This window comes from Dendrobates tinctorius, unplaced genomic scaffold (genome assembly GCF_039654945.1).
Source record: "Dendrobates tinctorius isolate UK_male_01 unplaced genomic scaffold, ASM3965494v1 ptg000396l, whole genome shotgun sequence".
Taxonomy (NCBI): Eukaryota; Metazoa; Chordata; class Amphibia; order Anura; family Dendrobatidae; genus Dendrobates; species Dendrobates tinctorius.
In genome coordinates, this window is record NW_027362062.1 from 2,275,507 (window position 1) to 2,298,652 (window position 23,146).

Consider the following 23,146-nt stretch of genomic DNA (forward strand, 5'->3'; position numbering starts at 1 on the left):
GAGGGTGGAGGTGAGAGGGGCCTTTTAACCTCTCTGTGATCCTGTCCCACTATAGGTCAAGGGAGGACTACCTCCATGGTGCTGTCCAGAGGGACGAAATGGAAAAAGTGTTATATTGTATAAAGCTACTTAGTTTTTCTTACTGACATTTTAATTGACGAGCGCTATTGACAACGGGACTTCCTGTATAACCGTGTAAGTTTTTACTTTTGTTTTGAGTGCTTAAAAGGAAACTATTTTGTTTATAAAATCTGATTTCTCCTTCTCCTCACTGGGGGACACAGAGCCATGGTGTTATGCTGCTGCCACTAGGAGGACACCAAGCAAATACACAAGAAAATTGGCTCCTCCTCCGCAGTATACACCCTCTGCTGGCTCTATCCTGAACCAGTTCTTGCTTAGTGCCTGTAGGAGGCACTAGGGTCTGGCTTCAGACCCTGACATTATTTTAATTTTTCTATTTTTACTTTTTTTCTGATTGAAGGGGCCTTCCCGTATCCCCTCCTGCAACCTCAACGCCGGCCTGGGCTCTCCTTAGGGGCGACGATCCCTTCAATGGGTCCACTCTCCCCACATCACCAACAGACAGGAACATGGGTGTCGCCCCCAAGTACCCCCTTCTGGAGCCAGGTTCTCCAGCCGGTCCTGCCAATCCTGACAGGAAAATTACCTCAGGTAACATGAAATTGCCCAGCCCAATACTGAAAACATTGGTAATAGTTTCCGGTATGAATTTAACCTTCAGACTAATTTACATAATTGTATGGAGGTCACCAGTACTGGCCCAAGCCAACCAAGTGGGTCTCAGGGATTGTAAAAAAAAAAAAAAAAAAAAAAAGAAAAAGAAGAAGTGGTCAAAGAGCAAGAAAAGTTAATAATAAAAAAAAAAATAAATAAAAAGTCTTACCCATTAAATACGTTACTGTTACAGCGCTGTGCAGCTTCCCATCATGACACTGCTAGTCTTAAGTGATGTTTGCATTTACAGTAAGTGACTGCTGAGCCCTGTGATTATTAATGTGCCCGCTGCAAACAATGTGAGACCTCATTGCAGAAAAACTGATGGAGTTAACTGGTGAAGTGATGTATATTTTTATTTTTTAGAATTTTTTTTTTGCTCATTAGACCACTTTCTTGAAATTCTGGACCACTGTAATTAAGAAGCCATTGCCACATGTAACGGAAAGCCTTAAAGGGAATCTGTCACCCATTTTTTCACACACCATGTCAAGATATCATTCAATTGTGTGTTAAATAAGGATTCTAGCAGTACTTTTGATCCCCCCTGACCGCACCTTTGATGCCTAAAAACCTTTTTTTTTTTTCACCCTTGCGATGTATGTAAATTCTGCGGTCCGGTCTGATGGGCATGGCTTATTCTCCTTCTCCCCCCCCCCCCTTGGCTTGCTGGAAGTAATTTCATCTGTGAAGATCACAGATGCCGTTGGGTATTCGCGCCTGCGCATTGAATAGGCTGCTCGCGCTTTCGCAGTATGCTTCGCCCAGCTGTGGGAAAAGCATATAATCAGTACTGCGCATATGCCAGTATTTTTCCCTGCCGTCTATGACCCAGATGTCTTCACTCTTCCTGGACGCCGGATACCTGAGTAAAGCCCTGCGCATTACACCGGAAGCTGAGGAAGAAAATCATCTATTGAACTATTGTCTTCCTCAGCTTCCGGTGTAATGCGCAGGGCTTTACTCAGGTATCCGGCGTCCAGGAAGAGTGAAGACTTCTGGGTCATAAACGGCAGGGAAAAATACTGCAGTATGTGCAGTACTGATTATATGCTTTGCCCACAGCTGGGCGAAGCATACTGCGCAAGCGCGAGCAGCCTATTCAATGCGCAGGCGCAAATACCCAACGGCATCTGTGATATTCACAGATGAAATTACATCCAGCAAGCCAAGGAGGGGGGGGGGGTAGAAGGAGAGTAAGCCATGCCCATCAGACCGGACCGCAGCGATTTACATACATCGCAAGGGTGATAAAGGTTTTTATGCATCAAAGGTGCGGGGTCAGGGGGGATTCAAAAGTACTACTAGAATCCTTAAGTAACACACAATTGAATGATATCTTTACATGATATGTAAAAAAATGGGTGACAGATTCCCTTTAACCCCTTCACTACCAAGGGTGGTTTGCACGTTAACTCCCGGGCCAATTTTTACAATTCTGACCACTGTACCTTTATGAGGTCATAACTCTGGAATGCTTTCATGGATCCCGGTGATTCTGACATTGTTTTCTTGTGACATATTGTACTTCATGTTAGTGGTAAAATTGCATTCAAATAACTTGCGTTTATTTGTGAAAAAAACGGAAATTTGGTGAAAATTTTGAAAATTTCGCAATTTTCCAACTTTGAATTTTTATGCCCTTAAATCACAGCGATACGGCACACAAAAAACTTAATACATAACATTTCCCACATGTTTACTTTACATCAGCACAATTTTGGAACCAAAATTTTTTTTTGTTAGGAAGTTATAAGGGTTAAAAATTGACCAGCGATTTCTCATTTTTGCAACACCATTTTATTTTTAGGGACCACTTCACATTTGAAGCCACTTTGAGGGGTCTATATGATAGAAAATACCCAAAAGTGACACCATTCTAAAAACTGCACCCCTTAAGGTGCTTAAAACCACATTCAAGAAGTTTATTAACCCTTTAGGTGCGTCACAGGAATTTTTTGAATATTAAAAAAAAAAAATGAACATTTAACTTTTTTTCACAAAAAAAATACTTCAGGTTCAATTTTCTTTATTTTACCAAGGGTAACAGGAGAAATTGGACTGCAAAAGTTATTGTGCAATTTGTCCTGAGTACGCTGATACCTGATATGTGGGGGGGAACCACTGTTTCGGCGCATGGCAGAGCTCAGAATGGAAGGAGCGCCGTTTGACTTTTTCAATGAAAAATTGGCTGGAATTCAGATCGGACGCCATGTCACGTTTGGCGAGCCCCTGATGTACCTAAACAGTGGAAACACCCCCAAGTGACCCCATTTTGGAAACTAGACCCCCCACGGAACTTATCTAGATATGTGGTGAGAACTTTTAACCCACAAGGGCTTCACAGACGTTTATAACGTACAGCGGTACAATTAAAAAAAATCATATCTTTTCCACAAAAATGATCTTTTCACCCCCAATTTTTATTTTTCCAAGGGTAACAGGACCCTAAAAGTTATTGTGCAATTTGTCCTGAGTACGCTGATACCCCATATGTGGGTGTAAATGACTATTTGGGCACATAGCAGAGCTCGGAAGGGAAGCAGCGCCATTTGACGTTTTTGGCTAGAATGGAGATCGGACACCATGTCGCGATTGGAAAACCCCTGATGTACCAAAACAGTGGAAACCCCCCACAAATGACACCATTTTGGAATCTAGACCCCCCAAGGAACTTATCTAGATGTGTGGTGAGAACTTTGAACCCCCAAGGGCTTCACAGAAGTTTATAACGTACAGCAGTACAATTAAAAAATCATATTTTTTCCACAAAAATGATCTTTTCACCCTCAATTCTTATCTTTCCAAAAGTAACAGGACCCTAAAAGATATTGTGCAATTTGTCCTGAGTATGCTGATACCCCACATGTGGGGGTAAACCACTATTTGGGCGTATGGCAGAGCTCGGAAGGGAAGCAGCGCCATTTGACGTTTTTGGCTGGAATTGAGATCGGACACCATGTCGCGTTAGGAAAGCCCCTGATGTACCAAAACAGTAGAAACCCCCCACAAATGACACCATTTTGGAAACTAGACCCCCCCAAGGAACTTATCTAGATGTGTGGTGAGCACTTTGAACCCCCCAGTGCTTCACTGAAGTTTATAACGTCCGGGCGTGAAAATAAAAAAATCGTATTTTTTCCACAAATATGATCTTTTAGTCCCCATTTTTTTATTTTCCCAAGGGTAACAGGAGAAATTGGACCCCAAAAGTTGTTGTCCAATTTGTCCTGAGTACGCTGATACCTCATATGTGGGAGAAAACTACTGTATGGGCACACGTCGGGGCTCGGAAGGGAAGTAGTGACGTTTTGGAATGCAGACTTTGATGGAATGGTCTGCTGGTGTCATGTTGCGTTTGGAGAGCCCCTGATGTACCTAAACAGTGGAAACCCCCCCACAAGTGACCCCATTTTGGAAACTAGACCCCCTAATGAACTTATCAAGATGTGTGGTGAGCACTTTGAACCCCCAGTGCTTCACAGAAGTTTATAACGACCGGGCGTGAAAATAAAAATATCGTATTTTTTCAACAAACATCATCTTTTAGTCCCCATTTTTTTTATTTTCCCAAGGGTAACAGGAGAAATTGGACCCCAAAAGTTGTTGTCCAATTTGTCCTGAGTACGTGGATACCTCATATGTGGGAGAAAACTACTGTATGGGCACACGTTGGGGCTCGGAAGGGAAGTAGTGACGTTTTGAATGCAGACTTTGATGGCATGGTCTGCGGGTGTCATGTGCGTTTGGAGAGCCCCTGATGTACCTAAACAGTGGAAACCCCCCCACAAGTGACCCCATTTTGGAAACTAGACCCCCTAATGAACTTATCAAGATGTGTGGTGAGCACTTTGAACCCCCAGTGCTTCACAGAAGTTTATAACGACCGGGCGTGAAAATAAAAATATCGTATTTTTTCAACAAACATCATCTTTTAGTCCCCATTTTTTTTATTTTCCCAAGGGTAACAGGAGAAATTGGACCCCAAAAGTTGTTGTCCAATTTGTCCTGAGTACGTGGATACCTCATATGTGGGAGAAAACTACTGTATGGGCACACGTCGGGACTCGGAAGGGAAGTAGTGACGTTTTGGAATGCAGACTTTGATGGAATGGTCTGCTGGTGTCATGTTGCGTTTGGAGAGCCCCTGATGTACCTAAACAGTGGAAACCCCCCCACAAGTGACCCCATTTTGGAAACTAGACCCCCTAATGAACTTATCAAGATGTGTGGTGAGCACTTTGAACCCCCAGTGCTTCACAGAAGTTTATAACGACCGGGCGTGAAAATAAAAATATCGTATTTTTTCAACAAACATCATCTTTTAGTCCCCATTTTTTTTATTTTCCCAAGGGTAACAGGAGAAATTGGACCCCAAAAGTTGTTGTCCAATTTGTCCTGAGTACGTGGATACCTCATATGTGGGAGAAAACTACTGTATGGGCACACGTTGGGGCTCGGAAGGGAAGTAGTGACGTTTTGAATGCAGACTTTGATGGCATGGTCTGCGGGTGTCATGTGCGTTTGGAGAGCCCCTGATGTACCTAAACTATTGAAACTCCCCACAAGTGACCCCATTTTGGAAACTAGACCCCCCACGGAGCTTATCTAGATGTGTGGAGAGCACTTTGAACCCCCAAGTGCTTCACAGAAGTTTATAATGCCTGGGCGTGAAAATAAAAAAACATTTTTTTCCGCAAAATTATATTTTTGCCCCGAATTTTTTATTTTCCTAAGGGTAACAGGAGAAATTGGACCCCAAAAGTTGTTTTGTAATTTGTCCCGAGTAGGCTGATACCCCCACATGTAGGGTAAAACACTGTTTGGGCACATGGCAGAGCTTGGAAGGGAAGGAGCACCATTTGACTTTTTCAACGCAGATCACTGTGACAGATCAGCGATCTGACACAGGCAGTGCAGAAGGCTTCCTCATGCCTGCGCTTTGCAGGCACTGAGGAAGCCAGCTTCCTCAGGCCCCCGTCGCCATCTTGGATTCGGGGGCCTGGAGGAAAGGAGCCCCCCGCAGCAGCGCTGCACATTGCGCTGCCGTGGGGGGCTCAGGGAAGCACGGAGAGAGCCCCCCTCCCTGCCGATGCTTCCCTTTAACCCCCGGTACACCGCGATCGCGTTTGATCGCGGTGTGCAAGGGGTTAACGTGTCGGGGGCGGTCCGTGACCGCCCCTGACACATTGTGCCGGGTGTCAGCTATGATAATTAGCTGACACTCGGCCGCGATCAGCGGCGCTCACCACGTGGGCGCCGCTGATCGCGATGACGTAATATTCCGTCCATGGTAATTAGGTCCATGGTCACATGGACGGAATATTACGTCAATTGTAGGTAAGGGGTTAAGCCAAGCACAGATGGCGTCAGTGTAAAGTTGTGATGCAATAGTGAATAATAATTTGTCAGACAAGGGTATCTGGGCAAAACTTACACATTATTCAGAGGCCGAGGGACAATGTGGGTATTTTTACACTATAATTGTATTGTGTGGGATGTTCCTTGTAAAAGATACGCAAGTCATACATCTTTACAAGAAACTGCAAACAAATGACCAAAAGAGAATTTTCATTTTTGTTTTCTTTTTTAAACCGTTTTTAAAGATTTCTCAACAATGTTTTCATATAATAGAAACAGATTATGTATTGTAGTGTAAGTATTAATATACTCACTGCTTGCAGTCTTCAGCTGTTTCCAGCGCTGCTCCAGTCCTCTTCTGACCCACGTGATAGCACTTCAGCGTTGCCAGCTCACAGAGAGTCTACTCCGGTGGAGCGCTTCTGCTTTTCCTTTGCACGTCTGAGACTTAAAACAAGGATGCATAGGTTTACATTAAGAAAGCGACTTCCGGTCCGTACACAAACCCGTGTGAGCCGGCGAGTCTGATTTTCAGAAGAGGATCGGAGTGAAGCTGGAAACTTGAGAAGACGGCAATCTGTTCAAGTATTTTAATACACTTTCATACATACCGTATTTAGAAGGTATTATGGAAAATTAAATTGGCCAAGACCCCTTCAAGGGCAGCACAAATTCAAGATTTTGTCCAACAAAAACCATGAATGGGCCTATGGATCAGTTGCAACACTGCAGACAAGCCCCCATCTTTATCTGTATGGGTGATGTTTTTGTATCATCCCGTGAAAAGTCATATCCAAAATTTCTGGGACAACATAAAAAATAAAATAAAATTGCTTTGTTGCTGAAGGAATAAAAAAAAAAAAAAAAAAAAGAAAAATTCTTCCAAAAATATGTGGAGCAAAACCAGAACATTTCTCTATGAGAAGATTTGTAAAGCACATGAAGTGTTCGCTTTACCTGTTCTTGGAATTGTAATTTTATATTGAATTACTGAGAATTTCACTTACCGCTGTGTTCCCCCCGATACCAGCGACCTCCAGCACTAAAGGAATACTAAATGTAAAGAACGTGAGCAAAAATAAAATCCTATTACTTTTTCATCTATGTTCTCCTTTTTTTTTCTCTAATGGAATATAAAATGTATAAAATACAAATTTAATATGAATAATAACTTTCTATGTTCAAGATCAAACCCCACCCAAAACCTTTATCTGGCTGTTAGGCAACTGGCTGCAGCAGGAGTCCTTCTCCACCGCCGTCAGTAGGAGACCAGGAATTGAAAGACTCAGCAAAAAATGAAGGTTATCCAGAGTTTTTCGTCTTTGTTTGCTTCTACGTTTAGTGTTCCTTTAAGTTGTTGCTGGAGTACAATCATTTACCATTGACATGGGCGCCGTACAGGACTGGAGGTCATCACTATCGTGTAAATGGATTAGTCGGATCTTTTAGTAACTGCCACTACTCATGTTACTGTAAATGCATAAGATACGTCCTGTCTAACACCAGTGTTATTCGGAGTGCCACCACGTGTATACATCACGCTGTATGTGAACCAGACACTGACTCTTGTGTAAGGCACCAGAACAAAATAAACTCGCAGTGACTACCTGACACTGGCATAACTTTCCTTTTTTTTTTTTTACTAAATGTTACAGATTTGTATGCTTGGTTTGTGATTCGGGCAATAGTAATTCGGCATTGTGCTTGGTGATGTAAGGCTGCAGCAGATGCTCGGCCATGAGGCGCCCAGTGGGGGCACATTGTTTCTGCTAATGTTAACAAGAGGAGGTCTGGACTCTGCAGTTATGGAGTCAGCAGAGCGTTGGCGACCTTCTGCCATCAGATCCTCAGCAGACTCCACTCTAACATTACAGGATCTCCATTTCAGCCCAATTTTTATAGAGAAGAATTATAATCACTTATCAATTGTACTTAATATAGGCTATAGGCAGTGAGACTGCTTGCTCATAATATGGGAATACAGTCCAACACACGATGTATGCACTGAAGCAAGTAGTATAAAATGGACACATTTTGTTCACTGAGAGACATTACCAGGTCAGCGCCAGGATATGTGCCATAGGCTGAGCTCCAACAATTCCGGATCCTGTCCTATTGCAGGAGCTGACTTGACCACTGCCCATATAACATGGCAGAGCAAGTAATGAATGATTTGTTCTTAGGGTGCAAATTGCAAAATATAATTCTGAGATTAATGTAAAATATCTAAATCCATCTTTCTGGCACAAGAAGCCATTATTCCATAAGTATGTGACAGTGGTTTTCCAGGGAAGGTGTGAAGCGCAGACTGATTCAGTGTAACTTGGCCAATTTCTGAAAGTGAGGAGTCCAGGATACAACTTGGTAAAATGATGCTTTATTAGTCTGTTACTCGCCCGTATAACGAGGGGGACGCTTCTCCTGGAAAGCTGCCATTCCTTCTAAACGATCCTTGGTAGGAATCACCTAAACAGCATGAGATTTGTTCAATGAGTAAGAGAACAGGCACATTACAATTCTGATCTAAAACTGTATTCCAAGGCAACCATGGAGCCCTCAGATCTCAAAAAGAAAAATATATATATATTAGTGAGGACTATACAGCCATGCCATAATTTCATGTGTAAAATCCTGCCGTCATATTCCATAAAAAAAAAAATAAAAAAAAAAAAAAAATCACAATTACGCTTTTTCTTTTCGCTGGTTTTACAATCCAAAAATCTATGGATTTTGAGGTTCTCCAAAATGCAAAGTCTGAACCCAACCCACTGCATAAAGTGTCCCGTTAACAGCAGGAAACGTACCTGTCCATAGCACATTCCCTCTATGGCCATTCCAGAGGCAATGTCCACCTGTATAAGATAAATGCTGAGAGATCAGCTGCAAACGCACGTAACAAAGGGAGGGGACAGTGACGTTTTCCTAGATCACTAACCTACTACACGTAAAACAATGCCTAAACGTTACATTTAGTAAGGTTCCACCAAGAACGATACACATTGGATTTTACACTCAGAATTGAGGTGCAAAAAATCCACTTCTCATTTCAGAAATTGGCCTTGGAGGTTGACATTTTAAGAAATCTCATTTATTTGCGGTGTAACAATCTTCAATGTGTGACCTCGTCATGTCAATTTTTCTCACTTCACTATCAGATCGGTGGGGGGGGGGGGGGGTCCGAATCCTGTAACTCACACGATCTGCTGCCTGAAGGGGGCACAACTCCGTACATTGATCCTTTTAACGGAATATTCCTATGTGGCAAAACTCTGACTATCTTTGCTTCTGAGAGACTCTGCCTCTCTAACATGCTCTTTTGATACACAGATTTTATTGAACATTGTTGTTACAGCTATCTTTTATTAGTACCACTTACTTTTCGAGACTATGCCTTCATCAGTTCACAAATTTTAATTAAATAGACTTCTAATCAAATTGGAAGATTTTTTTTACTTAAGGGAGGACGGCACATCCAGCATTTTCATTTTTCCAGCCTTTTGCCAACTCTGTTCCAACTTTTCTGAGATTTGTTGCTGCCATCAATTTCTAAACGAGTTAAGTGTTTCGCATGAAATGGAAAAATGTCTAATATTCACTTTCTGATCGATGTTCTATATTCTCTTGTGAATACAATAGGGCTATCAGATTAATGGAAAAAAAATGGAATTCAAGCACTGGAAACTTGCACATGAACCATTTACCTCACTTCCTTTATTCATAGCCAACTTGGCCATCCTCACAGCAACTGGGGCCTAGAAGAAAACACAGGGAATATTGGGGTCAAAAACTCGAAATATATCTATCCATCTAGTGATTAATGTCCGATTTGTATATAAGCTCTGAATCTCCCCCTAGTGGCAACTCCAAGCAGATACATTTAAAATTATTGAAATCCATGGGAAGGAATTTGGAGCTTTGCATCATAAAAAAGGAACATTGACCATCCTTATCCTAAAAGTAATCAGCACAGAACTTTAAAATTATTAAATTACAGTAAGAAAAAAAAATGTACAAACAATTGACATCCACTTTAAATATAAAATATGACCCGTACCTGCGGCAAGATTTCATGGGCCAGTTCCAATGCCTTCTTGTAGGCAGCGTTCCCCTCCTCGTTTTGGGGAACAGAATCATTTACTAGTCCGATATGGAATGCCTGCGTACCTTCGATCTGTCTCCCGGTAAAGATTAGTTCTTTGGCTAAACCAATACCAACTAGGCGCGGAAGTCGCTGTGAACCCCCTAAATTAAAAAAAAAAAAAAAAATACCCAATCATATTTATACCTTGATAATTCCTTTATACAGTGGGTGCATCCTCTTACCTGCTCCTGGAAGTAGCCCTCTGGTAGTTTCAATGAGCCCCAGTTTGGCTGAAGAGGCTGCAAGACAGGCACCCGTCACTTCCCGCAGGTCTAAGCCCATAGATTACGGGTGAGGAAGCTCCTACACGTGAGAATTATTACATACCTGCTACACGGAGGTCGCACGCCAGCGCCAGCTCCAGGCCGCCCCCCAGGGCGTATCCATCTACTGCAGCAATTGTGGGCATAGGCAGAGCCGCTGGGTACATAAATAGAAAAGAACTGAAAACCTCCTGGCAATGTGGGACAATACCCATGATCTCAGTGTGGTGCAGCTACAGGGGACACTGCGGTAGGAGTTGCACCCCTCTTTTTGTGCCGGGGGGATTGCAGCTTAGTGATGGCACTTTCTGGAACTGCTGCTGAGACTGAGAAAGCTGGGTTACAGCTCAGGGATTAGGACAATATAGTCTGGGACTTCTGCTGACACTGGGAAAGCAGAGTTCCAATTCAGTGATGATATGTTCCAAAACTGATGCAGAGTGTTAGCATTGGGCCATCTTCACACGTCACATAAAGCTTTGGGTCTACATTTATTGTATACACTGAAAAGCTTCCATAGTGTACACTAAATATATATTCACAGCGCACCAGTTACCACCTGAAGGAGGTCAAAGTAGTGTCTTTTACTCCTTCATCAGGCCAGTACGTTGGTATATCTTTATGTGCTATGAAATAGGATGGCAAAATACACTATAAGAAGGCATACAGTGGAAAAACGGATATCACCTACGGTCACCTGTCATCACCCTTTTAAGGTTGGTTTCACATTAGCGTTTTTTAGCGCAGCGCATCGTGCACGTCCATGTGCCCCTATGTTTAACATGGCAGGCGCATGGTCTAGTGTTTGCACGCGTTCGTATGAGTCTTCGTGCGCATGCGGTTTTTTGTAGTGTGCGCCTAGGCGCGCCAGACGCAACCTGTTGCATTTTGGGGTCCGTCCAACGGCGTCAAAAAACGCAGGCGCACGGAATGCGCCAAAATAACACATTACAGTGTATGGGAACGCAGGCATACGCATGGACATGCGCACGCCTGCATTTGAAATCGCATGCGTTTTAAGAGTTAACATGGCTAGAAACTGGTTAAAACGCATACGCCTAAAAACCGCAAACGCATGCAAAACACGATGCATTTTTTGCATGCGTTTCTACTGCGCACGAAGCGCAGCGCTAAGGCCTCTTTCACACATCAGGTTTTCGCCGTCAGGCGCGATCCGGCGCTTTTGACAGAAACCGGATCCGGCGAAATGCAATGCCGGATCCGATTTCCCCCCCATTGACTTGCATTTGCGCCGGATGGCCATGCGTTTCATCCGGTTTTCGCCGGATCCGGCAATGTGTCGCGATCCGGCGTCTGGAAAAAACGGTGACTGTAACGTTTTTTGTCTCCGGCGAAAAAGCCGGACACGCCGGATCCGGCGCGTCCGGCTTTTTCACACAATGAAAGCCTATGAGCGCCGCAATGCGCCGGATCCGTTTTTTTGGTCTGAGCATGCTCAGTAGCTCTGCCCACAAGACATATATAAAAGCAAGACAGTGGGACCCACAGCCACACCCAACATGCCACCCAAGAAAGCAACCAAGCGAAGCAGGAGAAGGCAGGAGACCACTGCAGCACCATCAGCACCACCACCACCCCAAATGGAGCAGCAAATGGAACATGCTGAGGAGGGGAGGCCAGCAGCAGATGAGAGACGGTAATTAGCAAATCCCCCATTCCTCCAAACTAGGGCTATTGAATATCAAGATATTCATTGGCCCTTTGTTTCTCTTTATTCAACAGCCGCCCAATAGATGCAGCAGCAGCAGCACTGGCTTCACTGGCAGCAGCTGGAACACCACCCACAGGCATGGAGTGTGGCCACCAGGAAGACAGCACATCATCTTCTGGGAGCCCTCCCTCGCATCGTCAGCGTTTGACGGTAAGTTTTTATTTCCAAAATCCATCTTCTCTGTAATATATGTCTATTCATTGCCTTTTATTTCAAAACAGGAATCACAAGATGAAGAGGAGCTCCCAGAAGAAGAAGGAAGGGGTGGACAGACACCTGGAGTGGGCTCACAATTGGTAAGTTTTTTGCATCAAACGCAGAAACACAACATCACACTACACACAACACATAGAAAACAATGTACTGCAGACCACACACAGCAAACAAATGCCTACATCCAAAGACATAACATTTTTTGTTTTCTTCTCTAGTCTTCCCAATCTGGTGCTCGGCCAAGAGGTCCTCGCAGTGCCTCCCAGGGTCGTCGGCGACAGCAACGCGGCGGTCACCAGCGTGTAAGTATAAATATTTTTGCTTTGTTTTTTTGCACTTTTTATTTCATTTCTTTTGTGGAGGCTAATTATGTTATTTTTGTCTTTTTCTTTAACAGCCTTCACAGCGTGCTCCCGACTCTGACGGTGAGGATGGAGGACTCGATGTGGACCACCTCATCGATCTCGTCAGAGAAAGGGAGCCACTCTGGAATATGGCTGACCGCCGCCACGCTGACCTTATCGTTACCCGACGACTCTGGGAGGAAATCTGTTCGCTCCTTGTGGGCCGCTGGGAGGACCTCGATGCTCGGGCCCAGATTAAAGAGCGTAAGTATATACAGTACCGGTTGCTTGATGTAAACCAGTGTTTCCCGAACTCCAGTCCTCGTGGTCCCCACGGATCATGTGTTCAGGATTTCTATTTACTATGGAAATCCTGAAAACATGACCCCTGGGGACCATGAGGACTGGAGTTTGTGAAACACTGATGTTGTATACTAACCACTTTGTCCTTTCTCGTTTCAGGGAACAGAATTGTGAAGCGGTGGCGGTCTGTGAGGGATCGTTTCAAGAAGGAGTTCAATAAAGAGATGCGGGCCCCGAGTGGATCTGGAGGACGCAGGAGCAAGTACAAGTACGCACAAGCCCTGTCGTTCCTCCGGGAAACAATGGTCACCAGAAGGTAAATATTACACACCACATGTGACAAAAAATGTTAGATGTAAATTTTTTTTTCAGCCAGGGCCATACCATGTCAGTATTTTAACTGTTTTTTTTTCTCTTTATTCCACAGCACGGTGAGCAGCACTCGGGAGCCTGCACGATTGGACCCTTCTGAGGCGATCCCTGAGGAGACCGGCACCGAGGGACACTTCGACCGCCCCGGTACATCTGCACCTTCCCAGCCTTCCCACACATTCGACCCATCTGTCCCATCCACCAGCACAGGAGCATCGTGGCCGCCTACATTACATGAAGCTGCTGGTGAGGAGATCGCTTTCCCTTTACCCCACCCTTCTGCCCCTGCCACCTCTAGTACACCTGCGGGTACTGGGCGGCAGCGGCAGGGGGTCAGGAAAAGAGTTATGCGCAAGAGTTCTTGCATCTGAATGCATCTTTCCAGAACTGTCTAAAAGTCTTGTCAGAGCAAATCTCCGCAGGCTATCAGCAGATCAACTCCAGCATCCTGGAGGTGAAGACACTTCTGCAAACCATGCATTCAGAAGCAAGATCTTCGCCAAACCACACCTTTTTCAGGTCTGTTGTGGAGCGCATGGAAACGCTATCTCCTGCCCAGCAGATGCATGTAATGCATTCATGCCACGCTGCTCTCCAGCAAGTTACCTCCCAACCTCCTCCTCCTCCCACCACAGTAGTTCCTCCACCTGCACCCCCTCCAGCCACTTTCCATCCTCCCCCTCCTATTACATCTACACCCCCTCCAGCCACTTTCCATCCTCCCCCTCCTATTACATCTACACCCCCTCCAGCCACTTTCCATCCTCCCCCTCCTATTACATACCATCCACCTCCAGCCACTTTCCATCCTCCCCCTCCTATTACATACCATCCACCTCCCCAGCACCAGCAACCTCCCCAGCACCAGCAACCTCCCCAGCACCAGCAACCTCCCCAGCACCAGCAACCTCCCCAGCACCAGCAACCTCCCCAGTACCAGACATCTCCCCACTTCCAGCAACCTGCCCCGTACCAGACATCTCCCCACTTCCAGCAACCTGCCCCGTACCAGACATCTCCCCACTTCCAGCAACCTGCCCCGTACCAAACTCCTTCCCCATACAACTTGCCATCAACATCATCTGCTCCTACAGTCCCTGCCCAACCCTCCACTCCACCACCCACCACCTCTTCTGCTTCCCACATGTCCACCCATTCTGTAGTTTTTTCCACACCTTCACCTCTAACTGTTCCTTCCCCACCACGATCCCAGTCCTCTCTCCACACTCCCAGTGTCGAAGTGTCCCGCAGCCCCTCCAGCAGTATTTCCACCACACACTACACAGAATTATAATGTGTGTATTTAAATAAAAATGACCAGTTTTATGGTTTCAGTTTTATAGTTTCAAAGTTTTATTAAACAAGTTTATTAAAATTTTAAAAAAGTTTACTAAAAAAAAACATTTTTCAATAAAAGTTAAATTATTTTACACTGGTTGTCTGTCATTTCTTTCTGCGGCGAAAAAGGTTAAATACAGGGTATTTAAAAGGTGAAATGGTATTCAAAACTAGGTATATAACTGTGGGTAAATTTTAGCTTTTTGCCACAGTTGTGTTCCTGGTTGTGTTTGAAGCAAAGTATTTCACCTAAAAAGTTGTGTTTATTGTTGGTGATTTCCTAACAATGTACACAACTTTTGTTAAAAGGTGAAATACTTTGCATAAAACACAACCAGGTACACACCTGTGGCCTAAAGCTAAAAATAGAGACCATGACAAGATAGCCAACTTTGGTTGGCAAAGGTATATACTGTTGGTACAGAAGGTACACAAGTTTGGTTAAGGGCACAAATCTTTCACACTCTGTCATCCTGCCAGTGTACTCTGCCTTGAGGTGACAAAGTATTGTGCAAAATTGTCCCTCATTACTGAAACCGTCACAGAACTTCTAGTGGTAATGTCATGGTAATCTTGCAAGGTGGTTTCTTCAGAGGTGTCCTCAATGGAAATGGGTTCCTTGCAGATAACAAAATTGTGGAGTACCACGCACGCTTTGATCACCTCGTCCACAGTTTCTGTCTTGAGGTTGATCGCAGTCAATAGGACCCGCCATTTGGCTGTCAGAATACCAAAGGTACATTCAACCATTCTTCTTGCTCTTGTGAGGCGGTAATTAAAAATGCGTTTTGGTCTTGTCAATCCTCTGCTAGAGTACGGTTTCAAAAGGTGTTCTGACAGCTGGAAGGCTTCATCCCCTACACAGACAAATGGCATAGGTGGACCAGATGTTTGCGGCAGCGGTCTAGGTGGTGGGAACTGGAAGGTGTTTCCATACAGTTTACTCCCCATGGCAGACAGTTTGAAAACTTGAAAGTCATTGGAGCGGCCATAGGCCCCAATATCAACAGCAATAAATTTGTATTCCGCGTCAGCGATGGCCATGAGGACAATTGAAAAATATTTCTTGTAATTGAAATATTCCGATCCCGATCCAGCTGGCTTTACAATGCGGATATGTTTCCCGTCCACAGCGCCCAAGCAGTTTGGAAACTGACATATCTGTTGAAACTTGTCAGCAATTTCAATCCACCTCTCTGTTGTGGGCTCTGGTAAAAACTCTTCAGCTAAGGAGTCCCACAGTGCACGGCATGTGTACTTCACTATTCCAGATATGGTGGAAATCCCGAGTCTGTACTGGAAATGCAGTGACGAAAGGGATTCTCCAGTTGCAAGAAATCTGTGGGGAATTAAAAAAACAATAAATTAGTTTTAAATCACAGCATTACATACCAAAACTGACCTATAACACTTGGAGATACAAATTACCACCAACAAGATTGCAGTGAAAGTGTGCTCTGATGCGATCATATCCAATAAATGTGGCTTACCTTAAAGTCACCATCAGACGCTCTGCGGGTGAAACAGAGAAGCGGCAATAGGTGTCCGCTTTTCTTATGAGGTGTGCAATGTGCTCCACCAAGTAATCAAAATTCTCCATTTTCATCCTAACATATCCAAAAAATTTATCCGGGTTTCGTCGAAGGTCCATGCAGAGTGTAGAATAGACCCCACGCGTCATTCTCTTGGCTGTGATGGGGTGGATCCACAAACGTCGTCTACGATGCCTGGTGCGCTGCTGTCTCGCTCTCTCCTTCTCCAGAACAATCACCCTCAAACGATTCGCCTCCGCTATAAAATCCACCAAATTCTTCAAAATATTTCCAATGACAACATCCATCTTCGCCAGTAACTTGCTCTTCTCTCCAACCTGCACTTTCTCCTCTACAACCTGTCAAAGAAGGGCTGTAGGAACACGTTATACAGTGCCTACAAGTAGTATTCAACCCCCTGCAGATTTAGCAGATTTACACATTCGGAATTAACTTGGCATTGTGACATTTGGACTGTAGATCAGCCTGGAAGTGTGAAATGCACTGCAGCAAAAAAGAATGTTATTTCTTTGTTTAATTTTTTTTTAAATTGTGAAAAGTTTATTCAGAGGGTCATTTATTATTCAACCCCTCAAACCACCAGAATTCTGTTTGGTTCCCCTAAAGTATTAAGAAGTATTTCAGGCACAAAGAACAATGAGCTTCACATGTTTGGATTAATTATCTCTTTTTCCAGCCTTTTCTGACTATTTAAGACCCTCCCCAAACTTGTGAACAGCACTCATACATGGTCAACATGGGAAAGACAAAGGAGCATTCCAAGGCCATCAGAGACAAGATCGTGGAGGGTCACAAGGCTGGCAAGGGGTACAAAACCCTTTCCAAGGAGTTGGGCCTACCTGTCTCCACTGTTGGGAGCATCATCCGGAAGTGGAAGGCTTATGGAACTACTGTTAGCCTTCCACGGCCTGGACAGCCTTTGAAAGTTTCCTCCCGTGCCGAGGCCAGGCTTGTCCGAAGAGTCAAGGCTAACCCAAGGACAACAAGGAAGGAGCTCCGGGAAGATCTCATGGCAGTGGGGACATTGGTTTCAGTCAATACCATAAGTAACGTACTCCACTGCAATGGTCTCCGTTCCAGACGAGCCCGTAAGGTACCTTTACTTTCAAAGTGTCATGTCAAGGCTTGTCTACAGTTTGCTCATGATCACTTGGAGGACTCTGAGACAGACTGGTTCAAGGTTCTCTGGTCTGATGAGACCAAGATCGAGATCTTTGGTGCCAACCACACACGTGACGTTTGGAGACTGGATGGCACTGCATACGACCCCAAGAATACCATCCCTACAGTCAAGCATGGTGGTGGCAGCATCATGCTGTGGGGCTGTTTCTCAGCCAAGGGGCCTGGCCATCTGGTCCGCATCCATGGGAAGATGGATAGCACGGCCTACCTGGAGATTTTGGTCAAGAACCTCCGCTCCTCCATCAAGGATCTTAAGATGGGTCGTCATTTCATCTTCCAACAAGACAACGACCCAAAGCACACAGCCAAGAAAACCAAGGCCTGGTTCAAGAGGCAAAAAATCAAGGTGTTGGAGTGGCCTAGTCAGTCTCCTGACCTTAACCCAATTGAAAACTTGTGGAAGGAGCTCAAGATTAAAGTCCACATGAGACACCCAAAGAACCTAGATAACTTGGAGAAGATCTGCATGGAGGAGTGGGCCAAGATAACTCCAGAGACCTGTGCCGGCCTGATCAGGTCTTATAAAAGACGATTATTAGCTGTAATTGCAAACAAGGGTTATTCCACAAAATATTAAACCTAGGGGTTGAATAATAATTGACCCACACTTTTATGTTTAAAATTATTTAACATTTAACTGAGCAACATAACTTTTTGGTTTGTAAGATTTATGCATCTGTTAATAAATCCTGCTCTTGTGTGAAGTTTGAAGGCTCTAATTTATTTGCATCTTATCAAACCTGCTAAATCTGCAGGGGGTTGAATACTACTTGTAGGCACTGTATATAGTTTTCCAGTAGCCGATCCCGTTCGGAAGGCCACAAGGGTCAATTTTAAAAACCGGATCCGGCGTAATCCGTCGAAAAACGGATGAACCGGATGAGACGGATCCGGTTTTGTCTGTCAAGAAAAAGACGGATCCGGCAGAAAACCGGATCCGTCACATCCGGTTTTACGAAACATTTGCCGGATCCGGCGTTCCGGCACGACGCCGGATCGCGCCTGACGCCGAAAACCTGATGTGTGAAAGTAGCCTAAAAGAGACTAATGTGAGAGTAGCCTAAGAGAACAATCGAGTTGTCATTCTGGACCTCTATGTACGCTCATATTGAGGTTACTTTGCAGCCTGTTGTAAACTGACAATAGTTTTCTCTGTCACTCAGAAATTTTATAGACGTGGAATTTTTTACATTTTAACTAAAATTCTTTAAAAAAAAATTAAGATTTTTTTTCTGAAGGTAGTGTTCTTTTAATAGCTGTCCTAAAATCAGGTTATGTTTCCATTCCTCTCTTTGCCCCTCTGCACTGATAGATGACCTATATGTAAAGCCCCCGCCAACAGGGATCTGCTCCGACGATCACTTATGATCCGGTCGGATGGACTCACCAATTTCATTCATTAACTTTCTCAGACTCTGAACAAACAGAGAAGCTTCAGAATTTCCCATCTGTGCTCGCTCCTTCAAATCAGCGCCTGCGAGTGATACGAGGAATAATACGGTCAATTACAATCCTTTGTAGTCAAGTAGGTGTTCCGCATTCCCATAAAAGTAATGAACTTACTGAGAAAAATCCCTTTAAAAGGGAAAGAATCCCTGTGTAATACAAGGAACTGTAAAATTAAACTGATCAACAAACATCCCCAGCGATCAGATGTAGAGAAACCAAAGAGCAAGTGCTCAGTTACCCTGCAGCGCCACCACAGGGGAACAGAGGCATTACATGCAGTCTATGCAGATTGATAGGTTGTGTATGTTGTTTGTAGAGAGGAGCTGCCAGTTTTGCACTGTGATATATAGCCAAATATATAGTGCAGGTAATGACATCACAAGTAGTAAGATACGGCACTCACCGCGCTATCTCCACTGCGGCAAGAAAAAGAAACGAGAGCGGTAATGGGGCCGATCACCACATCTATTGATATGTAACTTTTCATGCATTTCAAGTGAAGCAGTTGTATTCTACAATGTGTACAGCTGCAGGGATACAGTATTATATTTTCTTAAAGGGGTTGTCCGGCCGGTCGCTCTATGTGACTGCAGACTTGTGAATCCTCACATCACTTGCCCTGTCAGGATCCTCCAGCGCCCAAAGCGGGTTGCTCTTGACCGCAAGTACGTGAATTGCATACATACGGTGACGTACAGACTAGACGTGGGTGGCCCCGCTCAATGAAAGTGTATTGAGAGAGGCCGGACAAGTCTAGTCGGAATGTGGCTGTAAGTATCCAAATCACATGACCGCCCGTTCCAACACCAAAGACCCCTGACAGTGCGCGCTGTGAGGATCCACAAGTCTGCAGTCACACAGAGCGATTACAGACTGGTACACCAGGGCCGGACAACCCTTTCAATAGATTTACCAGGTCAGTCGGATTACAGCGATACCAGAGTTTATACGATCATTTTATCTTCGGAATTTTTGTAAAGAGTGTGTTTATTTTTCGGTCAATGGAGCAATGTCAGGGTTTACGTATGGCGAGGTGAGCTGACTTAATAATCGGGTACATACAATGTTCTGGTAGATTTTTTGTTTGTTTTTTTTAGGGAGAAGCGTTGACTCAAAAACAACAATTTGAGGGTTTCAATATTTATTTTTTCCTCAGCGTTTACCATATGGGTTGAATAATTAGATGTTGATAGACCAGACCTTTCCCCACTACCAAATATATCTACTAAAGCTCATCCACAGGTGGAGAACAAAGATGGCAGCGAGAGGGGGTTTCAGCAGACCCCTGGCGGCTATGGGAACCAACTGGCTCCATGCATTCGCAGATGGTGTAGGCAATTAGCACCAGAATGGGACTTGCCTTTGCACCCTTCAATGAAATGCCATTTTGGTAAGAGGCAACTGACGGCTGTATAGCACAGCCAGCACCCACCATGTGTACAGAGCGCTCAGCTCACACCGGACACTGAGAAGGGATTAAATAATTAGTAGTGTTGCTGCCAACACTTCCCTGGTCCCCCCCAACCCCCAGTCTCTATTCACACCGTACTCCAGAAATGATGTGATGACACAACATATGACCACTACAGCCGATCACTGAGCGCAGCAGCGTCACCACAGCTGGCAGGAGCTGCAGCTCATTAACTAGAACGGTGGAAGCCTCATACTCTGCATACTACCGGCAGGTGAAGTAGCAAGAGTCATGTTACTAACCTGCACAGAAGACCCCGGGGACTGCGCTCCTGACCACCACCACTCGGACACCGCCGTCATGGCTCAGGCTGTCTACACAATGGAAAAACTGGAACCAGATGGGTTCAAGGAGAATAAAGAGAAAAAGCAATAATATATTATACACTGGCGCAGTAACGACCCATCATCAAGCCCCGAGACCACCGAGAACATGAAAGGTTAATACTCTGTCCAGGCAAAGTGACCCAAAACAATCCCCTCAGCTACGACCCAGGCTACTCCTAAAGTCCACCATGACCTAAGCCCACACTGACAGAGTACCAGTCACACAAATGTTCCGGCACATAGGAGTTGTCATGGGGGCCGCCCTTACCTCATTAACAAACAGTTTGCCCAGGGAGTTTCGAGCACAAGGCCGGCACATGATGATCTCCGCGATACCTGAAATATGGCAAAAAATATATTTTTTTACATCCTGCTGAGACTTGTAGTTCCACACATTAACCCTTCCTATTGCGCAGCCCCAAACACTCCTTCACAGCTTTCTGGAATTTTCACGGTGGCAAAATTCTGAAGAGGAACAACTTCTTCAATGCCGTGTGGTAAAAGAGGCTGTAATGGCTGAGCAGATAACGGCAGTGAGTGGGGGTACGCCCCAGGACACGAAGGGTGCAATCATCAGTGTACATGTACAGGGTGATAGACACATGGACAAGCCATTAAATGGGTTAACTAGGGGCTTTATTTTTTTTTTGTTTAATTAAAGCTGGTACATAAGTAGAAGTTCTAATAGGAGGAGGAAAAGTCACCAACATTCTGCTGACCCCATAACTGCAGAGTCCAGACCTCCTCTGGTATAACATCAGCACAAACACTGCGCCCCCGCCGGGAGCTTCTTGTCTGAGCAGCCGCTACAGCCTTACATCACCAAGCACAATGACGAGCGTCAGCCTTACATCACCAAGCACAATGACGAGCGTCAGCCTTACATCACCAAGCACAATGACGAGCGTCAGCCTTACATCACCAAGCACAATGACGAGCTACAGCCTTACATCACCAAGCACAATGACGAGCTACAGCCATACATCACCAAGCACAATGACGAGTGCAGATCTGCTTTTTTTTGGATCCATAAAACCTGCTTTTAAATGGAAGAAAATAACCTCCTGATTTTACCCTGGACCCTTATTTCCCTTGCTTCTATTTTTATAAGAACAGACACCATTCCTTTCAAATGATAATGATTGTAGGAAGGGGGGGGGGAGGAAAAGGCGGGATTTTGGCTTAATGTCATAAATATACTGTAACTGTCTGTACCTTTTCTTTGTTAAAATTGTTAAATTAATAAAAATAGTAAAAAAAAAAAAAAGAGAACAGACACCATGGCACCTATTCATCACTTATGGAGTTTGTTTTTTCGTCAAGTTTTTTTATTCTAAATTCTTCATAATTCTGCCCGCGTTTCCCCAATTATACTCAAAAACGTTTAAAGAAAATGCCTTTTATTTCTTTAACCTGTTTTTGCGACTTTTTAATACAAAAAAAAAATAAGCTTTACTTTCTCCTAAAATTATGCAAAATGTGCTTTAAAAAATAAAAAATCTGATATATATATATATCTATATCACTCCCGGGGTGGAGGGGACTGGAGTATATTTGCTACAAATTTTTTTTTTTTTTATAGTTGCAATTGATTTATCGGCCGATAACATCTGGAAACCCCAAACCCTGTCCACAATAACGAACATAAAATAATAAAAATTAAAAAAAAAAAAACCCACAAGAACACATGAAATAGACGCAAAGAATAACGCAAGTGGAAATAAAAAAAAAGCGAAAAATAACAAACAGAAGCAAATGCAATAATGAATCCGCCCCCAATATTCGCCCTAGGTTTTAGATCGCCCCGAATAATAAACTGTAGAAACTTATCAGCATTAGGCCATGTGCACACGCTGCGGATTCTGCTGCGGTTTCACACCTTTAACATAGTAGAGGTGTGAAACCGCAGGGCAAAACCGCAGCAAAACCGCAGGTCACTTTACCTGCGGTTCCGCGGGAAAAAACCCGCAGGTGAATCTGCAGTGTGTGCACATAGCCTAAAACTAATATGCGATATCGGTGTCAGTGATGGAGGAGAACACAGGAGCTGTGAAGTCACAGCAGGAGATTGCGATCCAGGACCCCCAGCGCCTGCAGTCCCACCGATCAGTGGTCACCACCTTCACACATCAGGGGTCACTCACCCGCATTGTGCCCTTCTAGATGGGTAACCCGGACCTCTGTGTGCCCGGCCGCAGAGCTGAGCCCCCTGAGCAGCCCCCAATATGAAGACCCCCGCACCCCACACAACGGCCGCACTAAGCCGCCCATGATGTGATATGTTATCCAGCAGTGCGCCACCAAGTGGCCAACTCTTGTTATGTACACCGGATCTGGATAGGCGGGACAATTCTTGTGAT

General features: G+C 44.5%; 1 protein-coding gene across 1 annotated transcript; it reads right to left on the bottom strand.

Annotated features, from left to right (window-relative positions):
* Window positions 1–6,206: 6,206 nt before the first annotated feature.
* LOC141076283 (enoyl-CoA hydratase domain-containing protein 2, mitochondrial-like) lies at window positions 6,207–23,086 on the bottom strand. The gene is made up of 10 exons (XM_073563671.1): window positions 22,931–23,086; window positions 21,055–21,122; window positions 20,703–20,790; window positions 18,928–19,014; window positions 10,568–10,660; window positions 10,423–10,479; window positions 10,154–10,341; window positions 9,801–9,851; window positions 8,904–8,951; window positions 6,207–8,565 (listed from the first exon to the last, which is right to left on the bottom strand). The coding sequence occupies exons 1-10, from the start codon at window positions 23,055–23,057 to the stop codon at window positions 8,488–8,490; spliced, it is 885 nt and encodes a 294-aa protein (XP_073419772.1). The 5' UTR covers window positions 23,058–23,086; the 3' UTR covers window positions 6,207–8,487.
* Window positions 23,087–23,146: the final 60 nt, after the last annotated feature.

Excerpts from the sequence above, each read along its gene's own strand:
- LOC141076283 (XM_073563671.1), bottom strand. The coding sequence starts at position 23,057 with ATGGGCGGCTTAGTGCGGCCGTTGTGTGGGGTGCGGGGGTCTTCATAT. Across the intron at positions 20,791-21,054 it reads GCAAACTGTTTGTTAATGAG|TTTTTCCATTGTGTAGACAG; the intron begins GTAAGGGCGGCC and ends ATCTGGTTCCAG. Across the intron at positions 19,015-20,702 it reads CCCCGGGGTCTTCTGTGCAG|GCGCTGATTTGAAGGAGCGA; the intron begins GTTAGTAACATG and ends TATCACTCGCAG.